Here is a 27,055-nt window from a genome sequence, read left to right as displayed (position 1 = left end):
TATGTTGGAAAATGGCTCTTTCCTAGCTGCTAACCATATTCTCCTCTAGTGCACAGTGAAGAATGATGGAAGGGTGATAACCTGAAATTCTGTAGTGTGTGGGGGAAACTGTAGACTAGAAATATAATGAATTTTTAATATTCAGGGTCATTCTATTATATATTCTAAAGAAGGCTCTGGTGGCTCTTATGAAGTGAAAAAAGAAGGAATAAAATTACAAAGAAGCATAGGAGTTCATATGAATGCAGGATGACATAACTATGGAATTCCATTTTATGGAAATGGGAGGAGCTACCAAAGAAAACACTAAGGGCATTTTTTTTCATGGAGTACAACATGAATATCCATCGAAGCTCCAGGGCCTCAGATATTTTCTAGGATATGTTCTAAGCATCATAGAAAGTATGTCAATACGCATTACTGTGATTCTTGATCTGTCTAGCAATAGCAAGGTTATAGTAAAGAAGCTTATGGATTAGTTGATTAAATGGCCAAAGATTGCCTGTGCAGGTACTTTCTGGGGGTACTTAGTCAAATGATGACCAGAATTATGGATTCTCAGTAAACTTCCTTGCTTTGTCAGAGACTAACTACGCCTCAAGAACTTTTAGTTATAAATCGGCATGTGTATAAATTCAGACCATTCCAACAATGCCATGTTCCACTGATTATGGGATTTCATGTCCACTGATAATTTATCCTCAGTGCCTTGGGGGAGACCCAACGTCTCACATCTCTAAAAATACAAACTGAAATCTGACATGTTTATTGAGGCACACAGGCGCTGAAGAGCCTCTATTTCTGAAACCAAAGAAAGACATGATCAAAGTGTGGGTTTCGAACAGCAATTATCAAACTCTAGCTAGATAGTTCAGTGGATAGAGTGCAGGGCCTAGAGTGAGGAGGACTCATCTTCATGCGTTCAAATCTGGCTTCAGACACTAGCTGTGTGCCCCTGGGCAAATCACTTCACCCTGTTTGCCTCAGTTTCCTCATCTTTAAAATGAGCTGGAGAAGGAAACGGCAAACCCTTCCAGCATCTCTGCCAAGAAAACCCCAAGTGGAATGACAAAGAGTTAGACATGACCGAACGACAAGAGCTGATATAAGCAAGAGGAAAGATTATCAAAGATAATCATGTGTTTCCATGGATATAACTTCTATTTAGAGAAACAGTGGGGTGTAGCCTCATAGTGAGAAAGATTTGCCTCTAAAACATACTGGCTGAGTAACCCTGGTCAAGTCATTTAAACCCTCCCTGCCGCAGGCAATTCAAAGATTATAAAATGAAGAGCAGGTAGGGATAGGCAGATAGGTTGAGCAACGGATAGAGTGCTGAGCCTGGAGTTAAGAAGTCCCAAGTTCAGATCCAGATTCAGACACTCACTGCCTATGGGACTCTGGTCAAGTCACTTAACCTCTGCCTTGGTCTTACCATCTGTAAAATAGGAATAAAAATGGTACTTACCTCCCAGGGCTGTTGTGAGGATAGAGTAAGAAAATGTACATAAAACACTTTGTAAAAATTTATGTGCCACACAAATACCAGCTATTATTTTCATTACCTTAACTTACACCTATAGTACAAACCTTTCCCATATGTTGCTTCATGAAGTGACTGGAAGTTCCAGTCAAAATTGTACAGACAAATCACATCCACGCAGGACGGGTCTGCTGCGTGAAATAATAGCTTTTCATTGCCCCCGTTCAACATTCTGCTCTTCTTCCTGACGGGAGAAATGTCAGCTTGAATGTACAGAACAACACTCTGCCCCTCTGTTAATAAGATCCCAACCAAAATCTAATATTAATAATACTTTGTTCTACCAGCTTGCAGCTTCTCTTTAGTCAATCCAACAGCAGACTCAGGTTAGACCCCCCCAAAAGGGACAGAAACTTATATAAAATGAGGTCTGCACAGTGGGGAAGAAAAAGCTGCAAGAGACAAATTTCTGGGGGAATAAATGTGGCTAGGCAAATGTATAACTCAAAAGAACAGGTCTTACAGTAACTCCAGTCGCCTTCGGGGTACAGCTAGCTAGGCAGCTAGGGGGCGCCATAGTGCTGAGAGTGCCAGGTCTGGAGTCCGAAAGAACTGATTTCAAATACAGCCTCAAACACTTAATTAAGGGCTGGTTAAACCTGGCAAGTCATGTATCATCCTCTGTTTGCCAATTTCCTCGTCTGTAAAATAGGGACAAGAACAGCCCCTACCTCCCAGAGTTGTTGTGGGGATCAAATGAGATAAAAATTCTTAACGTGCTTAGCACAGTGCCTGGCATGCTGTAATCACTCTATAAATATTAGCACAAGCATAACATGGCTACAAACCGCTGAAAATTGTTCCAGAGCGATTGGTTCTGATGCCTCCTTATCTTTTGAATATCAAAATTTTTCATCGTAGATTTGAAGTGGTATCTGATATTACGATATTCAGCGGATGTACTGCTGACCTCGAACAACTAAAATGAGAAAATGAAAAATAAATAAATAGGATGTAAAAAAGTATACTGCCAAGATAGTAGGATGACAGTTAAAGAAACCCAGGCTTCTTATACATTCCTCAGTCACACCAGAGGGAAGAAAAATGGCTAAAATAAAGGCAAATAATATATATATATCAACCAAAATAAAAATGTTTATCTCTTTTACTGTTTTCTGGTTTGAATTCACTTTTATCTAATGTCATTAGTACCATTCTTGGTTATGATTTTGGTATAGCACGGCAAATTTTAGAAAGTTTCATTTTGGATCTGTTTAAATATTCCTGTTAACAGTATATTATTTGAACCCATATTTCTGTGATCCTCTTTTGTTTCATTGGAGAATTTAATCAGTATTCATTTAGTGTTTCAAGTGTTAGCCTCATCTTTCATAATTCTAATTGGAAGAAAACATACTTTCTTTTCTTTTTGCTATTAACCAAAACATAATTTAAAAAACACATTTTATGTCAATATAATTAATAATAATACAATTATTAATATTTATCATTTAATTAAATTTAATTAATATTACAGTGATTATTATATTAAATAATTTATATTTAATAATATATAACAAATATGATTGATTATATTTAATATTGATAACTATGTAACATTCTTAATTCAGGCTTCCTCTTTGTCCTTTAACAGGAATTTTACTTTGGGATTTCTTTCTTCCCTTGTCTCTCGTCTTTTTGATTTTCCTCTCTACTTCCTCAAAACACGCTTCTGAAAAATGTAATGATCCAGCCAATCAGGGTTCTTACATTTTATTTGCTGTTGGTTTATCTTGACTTAAGCAATGTGAATTGTCCATTTTTCTAGGAGACTTGATTGTAGTTGAAAGAGAACATGCATATGAAGTGCATATTTTCACTGTTATCTTTTCCAGTTCCTGAGTTCTTTTAAAATGTTTGTCACTCCCCAAAATAAAAAAGGATACTGAATTTTTGTAGGCAATAATTGTGGATTCATGGCCTTACTTGTGTATGTTGTATTCCACTTTTTCTACATATTCACTGTCTTCCCTGAAAAGTCTGCTGTGATCTGTACTGTCATTTCTTGGCAAGTGATTTCTTTATTTCTTCCAGTAGGTTGAAGTATTTTTTCTTTAATGTTGTGTTGCTGTTCAGTTGTGTCTGACTCTTCGTGAACCCATTTGGGATTTTCTTGGCAAAGATACTGGAGTGGTTTGGCATTTCCTTCTTCAGCTCATTTTACAGATGAGGAAACTGAGGCAAACGGGGTGAAGTGATTTGCAAGTAAGTGTCTGAGGCCAGCTTTGAACTCAGAAAAATCAGTCTTCCTGACTCCAGGCTGAGCATGCTAACCACTGCACTACCTAGATGCCATAATATATAACTATAGTGAGTCTAAACAGTGTATCTTGGGTTCTTCCTTTTCACACTTTTGTAGATTCTATTTGCAATGTACTGTTCATTTAATATAGCTCTGAGAAGTCTTTTTAAATGACTAGACTAAACTTATATTTCTAAAATCTAAAACCATCTAATTTATAGTATAATCTGAGGTCTGGCAACAGGAGTCTCCTTTCTTCTTTTTCATAACATCCTTTGATATTCTTGACCTTTTGTTCTTTCATATGAGCTTTTCCCCCACTAATCCTTTAAAGTATGCCACTAAGTTTTGGGGGGAGGCAATCAGGGTTAAGTGACTTGCCCAAGTGACACAGCTAGTAAGTATCTGAAGTGTCAGATCTTCCTGACTCCAGGCCCAGCACTCTATCTACTGCACCACCTCGCTGCCCCAGCATGCCATTCATTTTGATTGGCATAGGATTGTTAGTTGTTGTTGTTTGTCCTTCATTCTTGAAGAGGACCACGAGGATAACTAGTAGGTTAATATACAAAGTATTGTCATCTTTACTGTATTTGTTCAACCTTACTATGAACACTGAACATCTGCCCAATTATTTAGCCCACTATGAAAGTCTGAGTAGGTTAGTTCTCTGCTATTTGATACATGTCATCATTAATTTAAATGGCTTTTCTTCTTTGGCACATTTTTTCAGATTTTTATTTTTATGAAAGAAATGTTGATTTTTATACATTTACCTTATATCCTACGATTTCACAGAAGTTGTCTATTATTTAATGACACTGGCATCTTTTTTAACTTTTCAAATAAACCATTATGTCTTCTATAGAGATATCTAACTTCTCAAATAATTCTTATTGTATTTTTTTTCTTATTTGATTTTATTGCTACTTCCAGGACCATGTGGAATATAAATCGTGAGAGTCACCAGTCTTGTTTAATAACGTTTTCTGAATGGAAAAGCTTCTTTATTACATAAACTGCTGATTTTTGGGTTCAAATTAATGCTTTCTATTTTGTTAAGGAAAGATTTTTCTATTCTTATAGTTTTTAGAGTCAACATAAATAGGTGTCATATTTTATCTAAATATAATGTATATAGATAACTGATACAATGTATAATTTGCTTGCCTTCTCAATGGGAAAGATGGAGAGAATTTGGAAATCATTTTTTTAAACGACATATTTTGAGGAATTTGCTTAATTTTTAAATGCCAATTAGGAAATAAATAAACATAGCATGTAACATTAGGGTAATTTACACGTATGCTGTTCATCCTTCATTTCAAAGGGGACCAATGACATTGCAGGGTGACGTCTTGACTTGTGCATGAACCGGATTTAAGTGAGGCAGAGCTGCACAAAGTCATCAGCTTTACTTCCAGAGTCACTGGAGGCCAGGGGCAAGACAAAAGTCAGGACAACTGAAGGTGGCCTGGGATGCAGTGAATGATCTTGGAGTCTCTGATGTCTGACCAAGATCTAAGTGTACCACAGTGTCAGCTTCAGCTGCCTGCATGGTCATTGAAACAAATCGTTCTCATTCCCCTGCTCCAGTTCCACCGGGGAAAGTCTTCACATGCTTGCAGTAGACAACCCCCTAATTCACCAATGGCACTGGTTACCCTCAACTTGGTTTACCTGTCTGCCGAAATGATTTACCAGGGTGGGGCTACTATACATGCTACAGCTTCTTGGAGCCACAGATGAGAGCTGAGTAGCAGGTAGCAGGTAGATAAAAGTGGATGAATACCCCTGAGAAGGGCTCGGCAAGCCCTCACATCAGAAACACCAGTCCTGCTTGAACATCCCATAAGCCTCACAAGAGAGAAATATACAGATAGCCAGAGGTTACTGAAAAACCCTAGAACTATTGGGGCATGGCATTCCCAGCACTGAACTGAATTAACAGTATAATCCCCAGTAAGTCATGAGATTGGATTTCACCTTAACCTCATCATTAACAGTATCTGACCAGGTTTATTAGGAAGATTTTTTTCCTGTATTATTAATAATACATCTCTGATTTTGAGAGAACAAATGTTTTAGTGAATTAGCTTGTGAATCCATCTTACCTACAGAGCAATTCATTAATGACCTGCTTAATGTTGTCTTCCTATATAAGTTTATTTAGATTATCAATGTCTTGTTTGGTCAGTTTCAATATTATATATATTTTTGCAGATATTCATCCATTTATTTTACATTTACAATTTCTTGGTATAGAGTCATATGTAATATTTTCTAATGTTTTCTCTTTTTCTTTACTACTTGTCCTAATTTCTCCCTTCTTATTTTTTCATTTTAGTCATTTAATTTTCTTTTCTCTTATTTGGTTAAATAAGCTAATAGCTTATTGATTTCATTTTAAAAATAACTTATTTAATCATTCTGCTAGAGGGTTTTTATTTACATTTCTACGAATTTTTGCTTTCATTGTAGTGATCTCTTTTTTTTCCGCTTACATTGAATGCATTATTTTGTTGATTTTCTAATTTTTTAAACTACAAACTTAACTCATGATTTTTTTTGTTTGGGTAACATTAACATTTAGAAGAATAAATTTGTCTCTAAGAATTACTTTAGCTTCATTCTATACATGTAGGGCAGCTGGGTGGCGCAGTAGATAGAGCGCCGGGTCTGAAGTCAGGAAGACATCTTCCCAAGTTGAAATCTGGCCTCAGACTTTCTAGCTGTGTAACCTTGAACAAGTCACTTAACCTCTTTTGGACTGAAAAATGACTGAATAAATGTATAAATGTCATTATATTTTATTACTCTTGTATTATCTTTGATTAAAAAAAACACATTATTATTGTTTCTATCATTTGGTCTTTGACCCAAAGAATATTAGCAATCATTTTTAGTTTCCATTTTTTCAACTAATTTTTGTTGTTGTTCAGTCTTTTTTTCAGTCATGTTCGATTCTTCATGAGTGCATTTGGGGTTTTCTTGACTAACATACTGGAGTGTTTTGCCATTTCCTTCCATTTTACAGATGAGGAAACTGAAGCCAACAGGGTTAAGTGACTTGCTCAGGGTCACACAGATAGGAAGTATCTGAGGCCAGATCTGAACTCCTGAAGATGAGTCTTCCTAGCTCCAAGCTTGGCACTATCTTCTGTGCTACCTAGCTACTCCCTAGACTGACTCAGACCTAAATATTTTTGTTCTATGTCCCTTAATTATTACTATTTTAATTTGTATTGTGGTCTATAAAAGTTACTTTTTGATTTTCTGCATTTGTTTACACTTGATAAATTCCACCACCCCCACTCCACCCCCCCCCCTCCCTTCTTCCTAACATCCTTATTTTTGTTGACATCATTCTGTTAGTCAGCCAGATTCCCAATCTTGGAGTCATCACAACTCTCATCACTCATATCCAATCACTGATCAAGTCTTGTCTATTTTCCTCCACAATAAATCTTGCATTTGTCCCCTTTTCTCCACTCACTGAACCCACTAATCTAATGCAGGCCCTCATCATCTCTTGCCTATACTACTGCAATAACCTCTCAATTGGTCTCAATTCTAATCTCTCCCCTCTCCAATCCCCTCTCCACACAGCTGTCAAGTCGACAGACCTAAAGTAAAGATCTGACCATGGCACATCCTTGCTCAAAAATTCCAGTGGCTTCCCATTCTTCAGCTGCATTCACCTCCTACCCCTCCCACCAGGAGCTAGGTTCCTCTTCAAGTGTATTTCCTCCCACGTCATCAGTATTTTCTACCTCTGAGATCCTCCCTCTAGTGCCCTTTAAGAAAGTAATTTCCCTCCCTACCTCATTTAGATACTTTTCGTGCATTCTATTCCCTCATTAAATTATAAACTTTTTGAAGGCAAGGACTGTCTTCTTTGTATTCCCAGCACTTAGTGCCTAGTACATAACGTTTACTGACTGAGTGGCTGAACCATCTTTTTAAGGGATACCCTTAATAATTACCTAATCTGAGGAGTTTCTGATGCCTTGTTGCCTTGGCTTTTGAGATGTATTTGCTCCATTATGCCCAGACTGGCTCCCTGGCTTCCAGGCTCTTAGCTCACTCCTGACCACCAAAATGTAAAAATGCCCTGATTTGTAGACAATAAACTAGGCCATTAATGAAATGACCTCCACCAACAATTCCAAGCTGAAATGTACTCAGCTTTCCAGTGTGACCTGTCCTGGACCCAGCCCCAGCCCCAGCAGTTCTGTGTGACTGAGGCCTGTGTGCTAATATGACAGGCTGTCTATGAGTATGTATCTCAAAACATGTATCAGGTAGTTAGGTGGTGCAGCAGATGGAGCACCCAGACTGCAGTGAGAAAGATCTAAGTTCAAATCTGGCCTCAGACATTTACTAGCTGTGATATCCCAGGCAAGTCAACCTCTGTTGGCCTCAGTTTCCACATCTCTAAAATGGGGATAATAAGAATAGTACCTACCTCCTATGGTTGTTGTGAGGACCACACAAGATAGTCATTGTAAAGCACTTAACATTAGCACCATGCCTGGCACAAAGTAAGCACTATATGTCAGCTATTATTTACCGGGGCAGATCTGCACTTATATACATGTACACGGTAACAGGGCATTAGGACCTTAACAACAGGACATGTTCAATTCCTATCCCCTCTAGTAACTTTCTGTAGGTCCTACATTGTTTATCCCTCTATTATAATATTAGTATAATGTGTAACAGGGGAGTCTCACTTATGTGTGTACACACACACACACACACACACACACACACACACACACACTGGTATGTTCTGTGATGGGGTATACAGTGAGGGGTAGGTAGGAGGGCTTTATAATTAAGGGGATAAACCAGGCCATTCCCATTCCCTCTCTACATTCTGGGGCCAGAGAAGTAGTTTCAATAAGAAGAAGCCAGCTTCACTCTACTGTAATGAGATTAGTGAGATCTATAATTTTTATACTGATCGATTTGATATGTGCAATGATTTAGATTTATTATTAGATATTATTATTATTAGTAGTAGTAGTAGATATTTATATTTGCTGGAGCTTCCCTACGTTCCAGGGAACCCTGACTTGGAAGCTGAGGTTTTAGCTGAAGTGATCAATCAGATCCTCTGACATGCTGACAATCCCTGCTCTTGTAACTGAGTGAACTGAACTAGGTGCCTCACTTCTGATGCTGGTCATGCTAACCCTGGTTCTGTACCCTGCTGAGCAATCACAAGACTCACCTTGGAGACAGTTTACTTAAGACCCAAGAATGGTTGTGTTGTGGTCCAGCCATTTGTGGTTTTCACACTTAAAAACCCAACCCCCGCCAGGTGAGCCCCACTTCTTAGGAAGGTGGACTTGGCTTGCAAGTTGTTTTCCTCATTTTGAAACTAAACTTCTCTTTTTGATTCCTGACTCTCCTGTCTCTAGCCTGCTCTGTTCCACTCTGGCCATCCATGGTTTAGAGGCTGGTTCCATCTGGTTGACAACCCTAAGGCAGTAAAAGTTGTGGGGAATTGTGGATGGCCAAGGAGGCAGGGAAAAAAGAGGAAGGGGTTATCTCCAATCTGATGGAAAAAAAAATACACTTTCTTATTTTTCTAATTACTCCTTCTCTTGTCTCCTTCAATTTTCATTCTCCTGTTGCCCTCTAAGTGTGGCTCAGCAAGATTCTGTTCCCAGTGTCTTTTCCCTCTCTACTCTCTCTTTTAAGAAAAAATGTTTTAAACAGTCATTTAAAAAAAATTTGAGTTCTGAATAGAAATTCTCCCTTCCTTTCACCACTCCCCTACCCATGTTGAAGACAAAAAATGTGATACCAATTCATGTGAAATCATGCAAAAAACCCTATTAGCCATGTTGCAAAAAAAACCCACCCAAAATCAAAAACAAGAAAAATAAATAAAGTGAAAAAAATATGCTTCAATCTGCATTTAGACTCCATCAGCTGGATCATTGTATTCATCAGAATAGCTAAGTCATTCATAGCTGGGGTTACTGTGTACAGTGTTTTGGTTCCGCTCACTTCACTTTACATGAGTTCATAGTCTTCCTAGATTTTTCTAAAAACATCCTGCTTATCATTTCTTTTTTTAAAAATTTTTTAATTAGATGTAAAAACAATTTTTAACTTTCATTTTTTAAAATTCTGAGTTCCAAATTCTCTCCCTCCCTCTCTTCCCCCCTTCATTGATAATGCAAGCAATTTCATAAGTTATACATGTGCAGTCATGCAAAACATTTTCATGTAAGTCATTCTGTGAAAGATAACAGAAAATCCCAAGAAAAATAAAGTTTAAAAAAGTATGCTTTGATCTGCATTCAGATTCCATCAGTTCTTTCTCTGGAGGTGGATAGCATTTTTCAACATAGGTCTTTTGGAATTGTCTTTTGTATTGCTAAGAATAGCTAAGTCATTCATAGTTGATCACTACAATATTGTTGTTATTTTGTACAATGTTCTTCTGGTTCCATCCACTTCACTTTGCATCCGTTCATGCAGTCCTTTCCAGGTTTTTCTGAAACCATCTTGCTTATCATTTCTCCTAGCTCAATAATATTCCATCCCAACCATATACCACAGCTTGTTCAGCCTTTCCCCAACTGATGGGCATCCCCTCAATTTCCAATTCTTTGCCACCACAGAAAGAGGTGCTATAAATGTTGTCGTACATACAGGTCCTTTTCCTTTTCCTTATTTTTTAAAACCTCTTTGGGATACAGACCTAGTAGTGGTACTGCTAGGTCAAAGGGTATGCACAGTTCTATAACCCTTTAGGCATTCCTTTCCAGAATAGCTGAATCAGTTTACAACTCCACCAACGATGCGTTAGTGTCTGAACTTTTCCACATCCCCTTCAACATTTGTCATTTTCTTTTTCTGTCACATTAACCAGTCTGATAGATATGAGGTGGTATCTCAGAATTGTTTTAATTTGCCTTTCTCTAATCAAGATCGATTCAGAGGATTTTTTCATGACTATAGCTTTGATTTCTTCAGAAAACTGCCTGTTCATATCCTCTGACCATTTATTTACTGGGAAATGGCTCATATTCTTATGAATCTGACTCAATTCTCTATATAGTTGAGAAACGAGCCTTTTATCAGAGAAATTTGCTGTAAAAAATCTTCCCCATTTTTTGTTTTCCTTCTAATTCTGGCTGTATTAGTTTTGTTTCTGCAAAAGCTTTTTAATTTTATGTAATCAAAATTATCTATTTTATGTCCCATAATCCCCTCTCTCTTTTGTTTGGTCATAAATTCTTCCCTTATCCACACATCTGATAGGTAAACTATCCCATGTTCCCTGTATTTGCTTATATCACCATTTATGTCTAAATCATGTATCCATTTTGACCTTATCTTGGTACATAGTGTGAGATGTTGGTTTATACCTAGTTTCTGCCAAACTGTTTTCCAGTTTTCCCAGCAATTTTTGTCACATAGTTAGATTTTGCTCTCAAAGCTTGGATCTTTGGGTTTATGAAGCACAAGATTAGTATGGTCATTTACAACTGTGTATTTTGTACCTCATCTATCCAACTGATTCACCATTCTGTTTCTTAGCCAGTATCAGGTTGTTTTGATGATTACCACCTTGTAATACAGTTTAAGATCTAGTGTAGCTAGACCACATTCCTTCACATTTTTTTTTTTTTGCTGATTCCTTTGACATTCTTGACCTTTTGTTTTTCCAGATGAATTTCGTTATTATTTTTTCTAGCCCTACAAAGTGACTTTCTGGTAGTTTGGTTGGTATGGCACTGAATAAACAAATTAATTTAAGTGGAATTGTCATTTTTATTATATTGGCTGAGCCTACCATGAGCAATTCCCTTTCTACTCTCACTCCCTTGGCATTCTCCTTCACTATCTTAGCTTCAACTATAATCCCTATACTAATGACTCACAAATCTTTACCTTCAGTTGTGACCTCTCTTCCAAGCATCAGGCCTGCATTTGCAATTGCTGACAGTCTCTTATCTATCTAGATATCACACCCAGATATCAAATGTCTAAATGAAGGAGTTGAACTAAATGGCCTCTGAGTTCCCTTCTAGTGCCAAATGTCTAATTCTATGAATCTCTAAATTTATCTTACAGTGTTCAAAAACCAAGTCTGTCCCTTCACAACTGTTCTCTCTGACTACACTAATTCTCTCTGGAGGACTACCTTTCACTGAGGTTTACATGGACTTATATTTGATTCATGCCTTTCTTACACCCCTCATTGCCAATAACTTACTAAATTCTGTCAGTTCTATCTCCACAGCATATTTCACATCCATTTCCTTTTCTTAACTCCCACCACCATTACCCTAGCTCAGGCCTTCATTACTTCCAATCTGGACCATAACAACAGTTTCTCTATATCCTCCCCCTTCCAAGCTGTCTTTCAAACTGCCTCAAGAATACTCTTTCTTGTGTATTGATCTGGTCATATTACTCCTTTGCGCAAAAATCTCTAAGTGGCCCCCCTATTGCCCACTGAATAAAATTCAAATTCTTTTGAATGATTTTCAGTTTTCCAGAATACAGGATCACCCTATGTTTCTGGGCTTATCTCATGTCACAATTCTAGTCATACTGGTCAGCTTTAGATATAACCCTCTATACTCCCCAAGCTAGAATCCTGAACTTTCCCATCTCTGTGATTTTGTTAATTCTATTCCTTATATTTAAAAATATCTTCATTCCTTTTTTTTTCCCTGCTGAAATACTATTCACTCTTTAAAGCCAAAATTAAATGCCACCTTCCCTAGGAAGCTTTCCTCATATACCCCGTTTGCTAATATCCCTAGGACCTCAAAAAGTAATTTGGTTTGTAACACTCTAATGTGCTTATCATTTTATATGGCACATTTCAGTCACTAATGTTTATATTTTATCTCTGTATGAGACTATGAGCTCCACAAGGAGAGGAATCATTCCCAGTGCTCTTCACCCATTACATACTTTAAAAATGTTTAAACTTTGTATGTTCCTCAGCACCTAGTCCAGCTTCCAGTGCTCTTCACCAATTAGATACTTTAAAAACGTCTATTACACGAACAAATAAAAAAATCTCACAATATCAGAAAGGTATAACAATCATTAGTCTAGATGGAATTTACAAGCTAATGAAATTAACTCTTTGGAGATTAGTGAATATAGAAATTTTTGTCATATTACATACCACCTTTTAAATATAATTTTATAAAGAAATGCTAGGGAGGATAGACTAGCCATACCAGATATTAAACTGTACTATAAAGCAGCAGTCATCAAAACTACTTGGTACTGGCTAAGAAACAGAGTCATGGATCAGTGGAATAGGATAGGTACACAAGACGCAGTAGTCAATGACTATAGCAATCTAATCTTTGATAAACCCAAAGAATCCAGCTTCTGGGCTAATAATTCACTATTTCACAAAAGCTGCTGGGAAAATTGGAAAATGGTAGGGCAGAAACTGGGCATAGACCAATATCTTACACCGTTTACCAAAATAAAGTCAAAATGGGTTCATGATTTAGGAATAAAGGCTGATACTATAAGCAATTTGGGAGAGCAAGGAATAGTTTACCTGTCAGGTTTATGGGAAAGGGAAATTCATGACCCAACAAGAGATAGAGAGCATTCAAAATGCAAAATGGATAATTTTGTTTATGTTAAATTGAAAAGTTTTTATATAAACAAAGCCCATGCAATAAAGATTAGGAGGAAAGCAGAAAATTGGGAGAAAATCTTTACAACCAGTGTCTCTGATAAAGGTCTCATATCTAAAATATACAGGGAACTGAGCCAGATTTATAGGAATACAAGTCATTCCCCAATTGATAAATGGTCAAAGGATATGAACAGGCAGTTTTCAGAGGAAGAAATTAAAGATATCTATAGGCATATGAAAAAATGCTCTAAATTACTATTGATTAGAGAAATGCAAATCAAAACAATTCTGAGGTACCACAATCTCTCCTGTCAGATTGGCTGACATGACAAAACAGGAAAATCATAAATCCTGGAGAGGATGTGGGAAAATTGGAACACTGTTACATTGTTGGTGGAGTTATGAAATGATCCAGACATTCTGGAGAGCAATTTGGAACTGTGTCCAAAGGGCAATCAAATTGTGCATACCCTTTGACCCAGCAATACCACTTCACTTCATACAACTGGGAAAGGGACTCGTATGTACAAAAATATTTATAGCTGCTCTTTTTGTGGTAGCAAAGAATTGGAAATCAAGGGGATGCCCATCAACTGGGGAATGGCTAAACAAGTTGTGGTATATGAAGTTAATGGAATATTATTGTGCTGTAAGAAATGGGGAAGATACGAACTTCATAATAACCTGGAAAGACCTACATGATCTGATGCTGAGTGAGGGGAGCAGAAACAGGAGAACACTGTGCACAACCAGAGTCATATTGCTTTTGTGATGACTAACTTTGATAGACTTGGCTCTTCTCAGCAATACAAGGTTCAAAGACAGCTCCAAAGGACTCATGATGGAAAGAGCTATCTACATCCAGAGAAAGAACTATGGAGTCTGAATGTGGATTGAGGTAAACTATTTGCTCTCTCTCTTTTTTTCTCTCCTTTTTTGTTTTGTTTCTTCTTTCTCATGATTCATTCCATTGGTCATAATTCTTCTTTACAACTTGACTATTGTGTAAATAAGTTTAATGCGAAGGCATATATAGAACATATATCAGATCCCATACCGTCTTGGGAAGGGGAGGGAAGGGAAGGAAATTTGGAACTCAAAAACTTGTGGAACTGAGTGTTGTAAACTAAAGATAAAAAAATCTAATAAAAAATACTTGGGGAAAAAAAAGACAATCAACTTTGAAAAAAAAATAATTTTAGAATTTGTCCCTCCCAGTCCACCCCCCAAATTCAATAATAAACAAAAAATCCCTATTATAAACATATAGTCTAAAAAAAATCTCACATTGACCATGCCCCAAAATGTCTATCTTCCTCTGTATTTTAATCCATAACCACTCTGGCAGGAAGTTAGTGACATGTGTCATCTTCAGTTTTCTTTCAAAGTAATTTTCTCTATAATGTTGCTGTTATATATACTGTTCTCCTAGGTACCCTGCCTTTGCTCTGTATCAGTTTATATACATTTTTGTAGTATGCTCCAAAATTGCCCATTTTGCCATTTATTTATGGCAGAATAATACTGCATTACATATATCTGAATTTGTTTAGCTATTTGCCATTAGGAGAATACCCCCTAAATTTCCAAGTTTTGGCTACAATGAAGAGAGCTACAATAAATATTTTTGTACATATAGGTCCTTTTCTACTTTTGATTTCTAGTGTTACAGCTGGCTCAAAGGGTTTGCACAGTTTAGTAACTTCTTGGCCTGAGTTCCAAATTGCTTTGCTGAATGGCTGGTCCAATTCACAGCCCTACCAACCATGAAATAGATTACTTGTTTTTCCTCAGTTTTTCCAATATTTTCCTCTTTTGTCATCTTTGCCAGTCTAATGAATGTGAAATAGAACCCAAATGTTTTAATTTTCATTTCTCTGATTTTTAGTGACTTAGAGAATTTTTTTTTTAGGTTATTGATAGCTTAGATTTATTCCTTTGAAAATGTGCTGTTTATATCTTTAAATCAATTATCTATTGGGGAATGGCTCTTAAGTCTTATAAATTTGTATCAGTTTTTTATATATCTTAGATATAAAATCTTTATCAGAAAAACTCCTACAAAGATTTTTTTCCAAGCCACTTGTTTCTCTTTTCATTTTAACATTAGATTTGTTTGTGCAAAAACTTTAAAATTTTATATAATAATCAAAATTATCCAGTTTATCTGATATGATGCTATTACTTATTTAATCACGAATTCTTCTTCTACGTGTAGATGTGAAAAGTAATTTTTCCCTTGCTCTTGTCTGCAAAATGACATTTTACATCTAAGTGATGTATCCATTTGTAGCTTATCTTGGTATATGGCAGGATGTGTTTGTTTAAAACTAATTTCTGTCATTTGCTATTTAGTTTTACCAGTACTATTTGTCAATTATTGTGAGTCATTCCCTTAGTGACTGGGACATTTAGTCAACACTATGCTACTGTTTGTTTGTTTCCGTATGTTGTATATCTAATCTGTACCACTGATCAGCTTCCCTTTTTATTTAACGAGTATGAAATAATTTTAATGATTACTGCCTTGTAGTACAGTTTGAGATCTGGTACTTTTCCTTCCCACTGTTTTTCATTATTACCCTTTAAATTATCAACCTTTTGTTCTTCCAAATGAATTTTGTTATTTTTTTTTTTACCTCTACAAAACATTCTTTGGTTGTTTGCTTAGTATAACACTAAATAAGGACATTAATTTAGGTAGCAATGTCATGATCTATTCATGAGCAATTAATGTTCCTCCAATTATTTAGGTCTAATTTTGCTAGGATTATATAGTCGAATTCACATAGTTCCTCCAGTATATCCTGGAAGAAATACTCCAAATGTTTGTAATTTCTGAGGGAGCAGCTAGTTGGCACAATGGATAGAGAGCACTGGGTCTGGAGTCAGGAAGATCTCAGTTCAAACCTAGGCTCAGATGCTTACTAGCTGTGTGACCCTGGTCAAGTCACTTAGCCCCTATTTACTTCAGTTTTTCATCTGTAAAATGTGGACACACTGGAGAGGGAAATGGCAAACCACTCCAGCATCTTTGCTAGGAAAACCCCATGGACAATTATGGTCAACAGGGTCACAAAGAGTTGGACATGACTGATCAAACAAAAGTTATTTTGAATGTAATATCCCTTTCTAGCTTTCCTTTATGAGTTTTGTTAATTACATATAGGAATGAGAATGATTATGTGGCTTTATATTATGTCTGGGAACTGCTACATTTATAAATAATTTCAATTAATTTCTGTTTGACTTTGTTTCCTCTCTTCTTATTCTCTTGCTTTCTCTTACTTGTCTTATTGCTAGAATTAGTATTTTCTAACCCTGTATTAAGTAGTAGTGGTGATAATGGACATCCTTGCTTTATTCCTAATCTTACTGGGAAAACCTCTAACTTTTATCCATCATATATAATATATGCTTTTGAATTTGGATAAATATAATTTACTATATTAATGAAAGGTTCATTTCTAGAGTTCTTAATAGAAACGTGTGTTGGATTTTGCCAAAGGCTTTTCAGTATCTATTAATATTATGTGACCGTCTTTATCTATAGCAACGTGATTTATTTTATTTATGGTTTTCATCATATTGAACAAACCCTGAATTTCTTGTATCAACTCAACCAGGTCATACAGCATAATTTTTCTAATTATGTTGTGTTAATCACCTTGCTAGCTAAGAAGTTCACAACAATGTTGATAATTAATACTGGTCTGTAGTTTTCTTTCTCTGTTTTGTCTCTTCCTAGATTGGTATCGAAACCGTATTTGCATAACAGAAAAAGATTGGAAGGGTACCTTCTTTTCTCATTGTTGCAAACAAGAATATGTAGTACTCTAATTCATTATTCCTTAAATGTTTGTTCCAGGCACTTTCTCTAGCTACCTACAATTCCACAGATTGCCTTATCTGCACCTGCACAAAAGAGCTTCCTAGTCTCCCTGAGCAGCTTTTCCACCATGCTCCAGGCATTCTCTTGGTTCACCTACAACTCCACAGAGCTGCCTTACATTACCCACCACCCACTTTCCTGCTACACACAGCCGTCCAACACCTCTAAAATGAACCCCTGGGGTCAGTGATAACCTACCTAAACTAATTCCTCAGTGGTCAAAATATTCCACCATGTCAATGCTATACCAATAATTCTCAACTCCAATTCAGAAGCTGCCATTATTCAAATGCAATTCGTGGTCCCCAAGTGACTGTTCCCACGTCTTTAACCCAAGCCCACCAATGTCCCACTCTAAAGCCACCCAACTTTTCACTTTGCTCTCTGGAAAGGCTGTGCCATAGGTAACAAAACTAGCTTTCATCTTCAATCTTTTCCTTTCTTACTCTATTTTCTGGTACTCAATGTGACCTGGCTCCCACCTTCCCTGACCACCCTTCCTAGCATTTTTTAACCTTTTGCTCATACCCCTGACTCACTGATTGGGGTGAAGAGTTGGAATAGTCCTTCTTCCTCATGGCCACTTCAAAGCCCCTCATCTACCACCATCACTCAGTAAACTCTTCTGAGGTTCATTCAATCCATATACTATCATCTAATATCAAGATTCTAGTAGTGGTTGTCCACTAACCTCCAAGGCACTCTTTTCCTCAAATCTCCCACGGATCCATTTCTCCCTTACTCCTGCCCCATCTTAAGTGAGAGTCTGGAAAAAAGTCAGCCCATTCACCAAGAGCTCCCTCTTTTCTCCTTCTTCACCACCACCTCTACTACTTTTACCTCACCTCGCATGAAGAGGTACCTCTTCTCATTGCCAAGGTGAACCTTTCTACATGCACAAGTGATCCTAGTCTATCCTATGTTTTCCAGAAGACTAATCTATCATCACCTCTCAGTAATTTTCTGTCTTTCTGTAATATCAATGTGATGAAAGATCTTCCCCACCCATTCAATAGGCCTCAGGTGGGCCTAGGTGGGAAAGCTTGATTCTATCTTTGTAAGTAGGCCTACAGCCCCTACTTACTAAGTGCTAAGTCAACATGGGCTGAAGCCCTCAGTGCCCTAAGGGGAGTTGCTAAGACCAGAGCCAGTGGTATATGCACTCAGTTTTAGTCAATCATGAATTCAGCCAATCCGAGACCTGAGTTCTAGCCAGTAAGACGCACGCTAGGACTGTATAAAAAGAGAACAGAATCGCAAAGGAGCAGAATTGAAGGGGAGAAGAGAATTGAAGAGGAACAGGACTGAGAGCAACGGAACTGAGAGGAAGACACTGAGGCAGCAGTTATCAAGAGGGCACTGAAGAACAGATATTGAGAGAATCAGTGTCGACAGAGCTGCAGAAGAGAGTGCTGAGCTGAGAGTTAGGATTTGTGAGTGATTGTTTACAGGAAGGTCCTAGCAGGGAGGAAGGTTACAGGATGACTTGGTTTCTTGCTATAATACTGTGTTCTAAGTTACTACATTGAGGTGGGCTTACTGGTTTTGGAATATAATTGCTACTGTATTGAACTGGGGGTACTGGTTCTTGGATTTGATCCTCTGGAATCTAAATAAATGTTATATTTCCTCTGCCTTCTAAAGAGTTTTTTATATTTGGCAATTCTGAACCATTCGGGCATGTTCATGGTCATCCTCAAGGTCATGATTCTTGCCTTACTGATATACTTTCCCTGCCTACTGCCTTCTTCCTTACTGCCTACAAACATGCCTGTATCTCTCCAATTAAAAAAAATATTCACCACAAAAAAAACTCTCACTTATTCAGCCCCTCCATATTTTCCTGTATCTCTCCTAATTTTTGTGGCTAAACTCCTGAGAAGTCTATCTACAATCAATGCTTGGGATTCCTCTCTTCTCACTCTTCTTAACACTGCAATTAGGTTTCTAGCATTTTCAACTGAGAGTCCTTTCTCCAAAGTTATCTTTTAATCATCAAATATAATGGTCTTTTTCTCAGTCCTCGTCCTTCTTGACCTCTCTGCAACTTTTGACACTCTCAATCACTCATTTCTCCTTGATACTCTCTTCTCTCTAGGCTTTTGTGATGTTTCCCCCCATTTGGTCTACCCGACTGCCCCTTCTCAGTTTCCTTTGCTGGACGGTCATTCATATTATACTCAACTCTGTCCTGGGTATTCTACTCTTCTCTTTCCTATTTCACTGAACTCATCAGCCCTCTTACATTCAACTATTGCCTCTGCAGATGATTCTCAAATCTATTTATCCAGCCATTACCTCTCTCCAATCTTGCATCACCAATTGCCTAAAGGACATCTCGGATTGAATGTGTTATAGACATCTTAAACTTAACTAAACTTAGCATCTTTCCCCCTGAACCTTCTGATCTTCCTAACTTTATTACTATTGAGGGTACCACCATCCTCCCAGTCACCTAGGATTATAACCGAGGATCCAGTCTTAGGTGCCAAGACAAAAGTACACGTATTTGTTAAATTCAAAAGGAATATATGGAGATGAGGTGTTTATAAATAATGGTGATAAGAAACAAATGTCTCCTCAAAACTCAACTTTGGCCTTTTTATTAAAGATGCTTTAAAATCCTCTATTTCATTAAAGATCCATAACCCCCTGTAATTTACTTCGTTTTGCCAGATAAGTTATCCTTGGTTGTAAGCCTCTATATTTTATTCATTGGAATGTTGTATTCCAAGTTGTCTTCTCCTGAACAGCGGCAGTTACCCAAGTCTTGTGTAACCTTTACTGTGGCCCCTTAGTACTTGAGCTCCTCCGTTTTGACTGCTGTAGTACTTTTTCTTTGACTCGGAAGTTCTAGATTTGAGCTGTGACATTCCTGTGAACTGTCACTGTGTGCCATTTGGCCCATGCAAATTTTAAGATGATACTGTTCTTGGGCGAGATTCTCTACTGTTTCTTCTAAGAGCTCTTTATCGTTCTTTTTTCCTTTGTTGTTCAATTTTGTGACTATCCTTTCAGGTATTCTTGTAATCCTGTTGTCAGGAAATTTTTTTTGTCTGAGGCTTTCCCTGTCTTGTGGGATTGCTATTCTCCTGTGAGATTACTCCCTGCACATCTTTCAAACCAAAGTATTTCCTCTTGGTACTTGGAATTTTCCTTAGTTTGCTCATTTCATCAACCTTACTGCCTGGTTCTGGCTGTGGTGGCCTTTAAGGGACTCTGGGAATGCCTCTTGCCACAGAGTTCCAGCTCTACCTGGGGTCCTTTCCCCTAAGGGATAGGCTAGTTCCATGCAATGGGCTTCCTCTTCAGGCTTTGGGGGTGCCCTGAACTGGCTTCTGCTGAGGGCCTTTCACCCACCACTGGACTGAAGACCACTAATGCCCCACCAGATCCCAGCTGGAGCTCCTCAGGGGTCCTCCCTTGTGCTGGGCTCCAGCAGCAACAAATTAAAAAGACACCCTGGACTGCTCCTTGCCTAGGATTTTCATCATTGATCTCAGGGCTCCCAGTGCTGGACTGAACCCAGAGTACCACCCAGCACTGCTTGGCACTCTGCTTTTCACCTACGCTGGCTTGTCTATCTCAGGAACTCCACAGAGCAGGATCCTGTGAGTCCTTCCGTGGAGCCCAGGTCTGGGTCGAGGAGTCTACAGGTAATTTTTTTTTCCTTTTGGTATTTTTATTTTTTAATTTTTTTTTTTGTGAGGCAATCAGGGCTAAGTGACTTGCCCAGGGTCACACAGCTAGTGTCAAGTGTCTGAGGCTGAATTGAACTCAGGTCCTCCTGATTCCGGGGCTGGTGTTCTATCTACTGCACCACCTAGCTGCCTTTTTTTTCATTAATTTCTTTTAAACTTAAATACTAAAACTTAAATTACACAATAAGAAAAGAAACAAACTTAAACACTAAAACTTAAATACGAATATACAACAATAAATTTCCATTTCAAGAAATACTACACACTACTACATTTCAATATTGTGTTTGTTTTTTTGTAAGTTTTCTTTTGTTCTCTGCTATGCACTTTTTATTTTGTTCTTTTCTCCCCTCTTTCTTCCCCCCTCCCCCCAAAAAGTTGCAATTAAGCACATATATACATGCTTACACACACATATACACACATGCACATAGACCTATATACATAAATGCATATATAATACATATATTTAGATATCTATAATCATACTTATATATAGACATAGATATTCATATGTATCTTGGTAAAACTGTACTATTCTTGTTTCTTCTATTTCTATGAGGGTGGATAATATCTTCCTTGGTAAGTCCAAGTCTTTCCGTATTTTTCTAAGCCCACCAACTCATTTCCTACACCACAGCAATATTCCAGCCTTATACTGTCTAATTATTTTAGTCTAATCCAGAGGTTCCCAAACTTACTTGGCCTACCACCCCCTTTCCCAAAAACAAAATATTACTCAGAACCCCACCGCTGGAAACCTACTTTCTTTAACCCTTTTTAAACAAATTTGTATCACTTCAAAAATATATAAAATATATTTTTTAAATGACACATCTTAAATTTAATAATTTATTGTGAATTTGTGGGGGTTTTTCTTGCATTGAAATTGTGATGATGCAATATTGTATCATATAACCATATAGTCGCATAAACAAGTCATTATATGCACATATTCCTGTTGATGTAAGCAGGACTTCCCAACTAGGCACAACAGCTCACCTGCCAAGACTTGCTTGTTAAGACCTGTCAGTGAACTTGACCGTTGACTGGTTACAACTTACATTTTGTATGTTTCCTTGGAAAATAATGTAATCACTACAATTTTAGCTCTGTTACGCAACAGATGAAACATGTATGAATGATTTTTCAAAATTTTCTTATCTTCTCTTCTTTCCTTATGCTTCCACAAGTTCCCTTATTTTTATTCAACATCCCCCAGCGGCACCTGAGGCTACTACTGCCCCCCCCCAGGATTGTTCCAGCACCCCCCCCAGGTGGTGGTACCACACACTTTGGGAACCTCTGGTCTAATCTAAAACAATATTAATATAGCTGACATGAAGTGTAGTATCCCTATTTTCCTCTTTTGATGAAATCCATTTTAGCTTTAACTCTGAGATCATGATTACTAACCTTGCCTTTTCCCCCTAATAAATTCTACTCATCTTTATTTTGTTTGTATCTTTTATTTCCTATCCTCCCTCACTCCTCTACTTTACTTCTACCTGCTACCTTGCCCTGCAATTACTTAACCTACCCCCTCTGGAAAGATCCCTCCCTCCCTTATCTTCTCCCCTCACACCCTTTCCCCTTCCCTTCTTGTTTCTATCTGAATTTGGAAGACTTTTATAGCCTTCCAAATATGTTATTCCTGCTTTATCCCATTCCCGTTAATCTAGACAGCCTTCTATATGTCCCCCTTTTCTTATTCCTTCACCCTCTTATTTCTTTATAAATTTAGAAGACTTTTATTCCCTTCTAAGTGTCTCTGATCTGATGTGAGTAGGTTTCCCTCTAAAAATTCCTCCCTTGTACTCACCACCCTCCCTATCCCCTTTGCTTTCTTTCTTTCTGAATTTTATATGTATTGTTCTCTCTTTAACCCTTTCCTGATGAGAGTAGGGTTCAAAACTATCAGCTCTCCTCCCCCACCTAACTCCTCTGTATAAATTCTTCCTCTCACGCCTCATTTGTATATTTACTCTTTCTACCTTTCCCTGGATGGTATTACTTTTTAGAACCACATCATACTCAGCTCTACCCCACTCTTTCTTTTGAACTACCCAATTACTAGTTACATTAGATATACAGTTTACATTTCCTCATGTAAAAAGTAAATAGTCTGTCCTAATTGAGTCCCTTGTAGTTAGTTGTTGATGTTTACCTTATACTTCTCTTTTCTGGTATGGTAAATTTTCTATTACATTCAGGTGCTTTTGCAATAAAATCCTGAAAGTTTGGCAATCACTGAATGTCCATTTTTTTTTCATTCCGCATTAGTTGGGTATGATATTTTTGGCTGCAACCCCAGTTCTTTTGCTCTTTAATATACTTATTTCCTTTTACACTAGTACATTGCTAAGATTCACTGGGATGTTTACAGGAGATCTGGGCTCTTGCATATCCTAGCAGGCCATCAACTTCCCACCCACATCACTTACTACTTCCTCCAAAAATCTTAATTTTATTCAGGATCAATCATTAGATTTTTAAAAAAAGATGACCAAATATGTTAAAAGGTTAACAATGTAAATTCCTTTACAAACCACTTTGCTATGTAATGTGGTAAACTCATTATGTGGATTAACTTGAATCTATTCTATTGCATCTTATCTATCTAAATCAAGGGTTAACCTGTGGTCTACAAACTTGCTTTTTAAAAAATATTTTTATGTTTAAATATTAATATATATTAAATGTATTTCAATATAATTTTGTAATCCTATGTGTTTTATGTATCTGAAAACATTATTCTGAGACAGATCCATAGGCTTCACCAGACTTCCAAGCTGGATGACACAAAAAAGATTAAGAACACCTGACCTGTTATTATTTTTCCCTGGTGGTCCTGTGTAGTAATGATGACAGTTCTTTAAAAACATGGGGTGGGGTTTTGATTTATCACCCCTTACACCAACTACCTTGCCAGGAGTCTAGTTTCTAAAATCTGGTGTTTTTATCTGTCCATAATTTTTGAAGAGCATGTGGTTGAAGAAGTCAAGATTTCACATGAGACTGGCATGGTACACAGTTCTGGGGTTTCCCTTTGTCCTTCCTTCACTTCTTTTTTTCTATAGGCCATGCAAGACTCCTGGGGCAAAGAACCACCATGACAGGATGGAATCTTCCAGATAACCATGTGGTGGTGGCAGCTGCTGTCACAGGGCTACCATGGCCCAAGACTTTGTCAGTAGTCGGGACTATAGGAGGAGGACAAGGAGAAGCTAATCACATAGACCAGTGCTTCCCAAATCCACCCTGTCTAGTGAACCAGATTTTGGAAATCTTCCCTCCCCACAACTCCCACCTCCAGCAATCTGAAAAATCCACATAATTTCCATAGAGGGTAGACCCTTCACCTTCACTTTCCATTAGGAAATCACATAAAGACTTAGCCTTTTCTTCTAGGATGCCAGAGTCTACCAGAATGCCTTTTTTAAAAAAATAACAATCCTGCATTTCTGAGTTTCTAAACTTTTTTTCTGTTGTCTGCTGGCCTTCACATGTCATCTGCATCTTCCACAAAACTCCCTAAAGACTCCCATTGAATTTCTTATGCTGACCTGTGATATATCAAAACCATCATGGGGAAAGTCGTGATGTGGAAGGGATAACTGTAATTGCTTGTGTCCTGTGAATGTGAAGGATCTTTGGATAGAGAAAAAAATTCCAGGTGTGAGGTGGGAATTTCCTTTTTAAAAAAAGTATTTTTGAGCAATATTTCATATGATCCCTTAGTCTAAATTATGAACTCGACCAGAGTGCATTTGACAATTCTCAGCCACTGAGAACTCTCTGGTGCACGGTCCAGAGAAAGTTCGACGAGACTACTGGGCTGGTGATCTGAGTCAAGTGCTGCCAAGTAAAGCAGACAGCTTAGATATCACCTTCTCCCGCTGGTAATTAATAATGACAGAACATCTAGTAAGCCTAAGATAGGCAGCATATCTGAGCTGACAGAGACTATTGAGCATAGAGTTCACATGCAGGACCTCAAATTTCACAATGTAGACATAAAGTGCCACCCACAGTCCATATGCCACTGCCTAGTTAGTTTAAGGGAAAAAAGGACATGTTAATAAGCTGATTTCCTCATAAAATGATCATGATTAGGAGATTCAACTTAAGTGTAGTTTATTTAAACAAGAATTAAAAATTATTAATTAGATATATATTAAGTAAATTTTTTTATTTTTTTCTTTGGATAGAATAACAAGCTACTAAAAAACTTGGATACAAAATCTCATTTAAGAGTGGTGGATTGTCAATTAACAGTAAGCAAACAGAATCTTAGGAACAAAGCAAAAGTCACATTATAGTTATAAACAAATAAAATCATTAGGTCAGTCAGACCTACTGCTCTCTGAAACAAGAAGCAATGAAATTCAGAAAAGGAGATGAGAAGAAACAAAGACAAGAAAACCTTTAAAATTCACTTAACTAAAGTTTTGTTGAATAGGCTATTTTAAGTCAGTCTCATTTTCTGAGCTGTCACTATCAGCTTCTCCTGATACTTTATGATTTTCTTCATGTACTTCTGTAAACTGAAGGTTTTCCCACACTGACACCAGCTCCGCTACCTTTCCACGTGCTTGTTTACTTCTTGATTTCATACGAGTATTTTCGATGAGAGAACAATTTCTTTCACAGGCTGCAGAAGATGAAGGAATCTAAAGCAGGCAAGAAGCAAAAGGAGTCAGAGACTCTGTGCAAAAGTCTCGCCACCACGTGGCAAGAAGGATGTGTTGTTTGACATAATCCCATTGTGCAATCCTGGAAATGTTTTGTATAGTGCAACACATACCTTTACCAGGAATAAACTCTAAGCCAGTTTCTAAAGCTTTTAAAATTTAATTAAATACTCGAAGAGGTCCAGACAGGGCTTCTGGATTTTTGTGGTAGTTATAGCTAACAGATATGCATAATAAAGAAGGTAGGAATGAAGGACTGTCTTTTACAATAAATCTTGCCTCCTTTCCCCAAAGCTTTGGTTCTAACAAGTTAATTTGCAAGTCAAATCTATGAGAATCTGCCAATTTCTAGGGACTCAAAAGACACAAAAAAATCTGAAGCTTTAATCTTAGCCTAAGGATATTTTCCAGGCTTTTGACAGAAACCCTTAGCAGTATGACGTCTAGAACTGTACCTTACCACCCTTAAGGAGACTGACAGCTGGAGCCACCAATTGTTTACAGATGAACATGAAACAAAGAGTTAGAATATGCAGTGTTAAAGGAAACGAAAGAGATGCCAAAATGGTTAGGAGAATTAATAGCTTAGAATAGTCAGTGGTAAGCCCTATCCAAGAACTGAACTCCCATAAAATAAATTAGGATGGGTTAAACAGAAAGCACTGACTCCATATTATAACAACAAATATTAAAACAAAAACATTGCAGCCTCCTGGAAAGTTAGTGGGATAACAAAAAATTTTAAAACAAATACAACAGAGGCAGTGATGTTGGCAGAGTGGATAGAGCACCAGCCCTGGAGTCAGGAGGACCTGAGTTCAAATCTGCCCTCAGATACTTGACACTTACTGGCTGTGTGACCCTGGGCAAGTCACTTAACCCCAACTGCCTCTCCAAAAACAAACAAAAAACCCCCCAACAAATACAACAGAACCATCTGTTGCCTTCTGGGGAGCTGGTCAGACTTCCTGATACAGAGTCAGTGGCCTCATGACATGGTGGTACAGATGGTGTACCAATCAGGATTATCTTAACATTATACGGAAATTGTTCACTCCTGTCTAAAAACAATGTGCAGTTTGAATGGGGGGGGGGGGGGTGGCCACACCCAACTGCTTGCTGCCCAGGTGTGCAAATAAAATCCTTTTACCTTTCTTCTCCTGAGTTAGCCTGATTGACCAGGTGAGGTCTGAACCAAGATTGTTTTTAATAATCTTGGTGACTCTGGCTGGGATCACTTGCTGTCACAGAGTAAGCCTAATCCAACTCCATAATGGGCACTCCAGCTTTAGTCTGATGGTAAGCTGCACTGGACTCTCTCAGCAATTAGTCAG

At 37.6% G+C, this 27,055-nt stretch overlaps 1 protein-coding gene across 3 annotated transcripts in view; it reads right to left on the bottom strand.

Moving 5' to 3' along the window:
• The window catches only part of ZC3HAV1 (zinc finger CCCH-type containing, antiviral 1), a 97,969-nt gene that overhangs the window by 3,257 nt on the left and 67,657 nt on the right, over positions 1 to 27,055 (bottom strand). For 2 of the 3 annotated variants that reach the window (XM_036758865.1, XM_036758867.1), the window contains exons 12-13: positions 2,332 to 2,462; positions 1,591 to 1,727 (exon numbers count right to left, since the gene is read on the bottom strand). In XM_036758865.1, the coding sequence (XP_036614760.1) occupies positions 1,591 to 1,727; positions 2,332 to 2,462 (268 nt within the window). Of the gene's footprint in view, positions 1 to 1,590; positions 1,728 to 2,331; positions 2,463 to 25,232; positions 25,701 to 27,055 lie in introns of those variants that run through there. The other variant, XM_036758866.1, reaches the window with a different exon arrangement.

The sequence above is a fragment of the Trichosurus vulpecula genome, chromosome 5 (genome assembly GCF_011100635.1).
Source record: "Trichosurus vulpecula isolate mTriVul1 chromosome 5, mTriVul1.pri, whole genome shotgun sequence".
In the NCBI taxonomy this organism is placed as follows: Eukaryota; Metazoa; Chordata; class Mammalia; order Diprotodontia; family Phalangeridae; genus Trichosurus; species Trichosurus vulpecula.
Note: the sequence above shows the minus strand (reverse complement) of the source record. Positions and strands in the feature narration are given on the sequence as shown.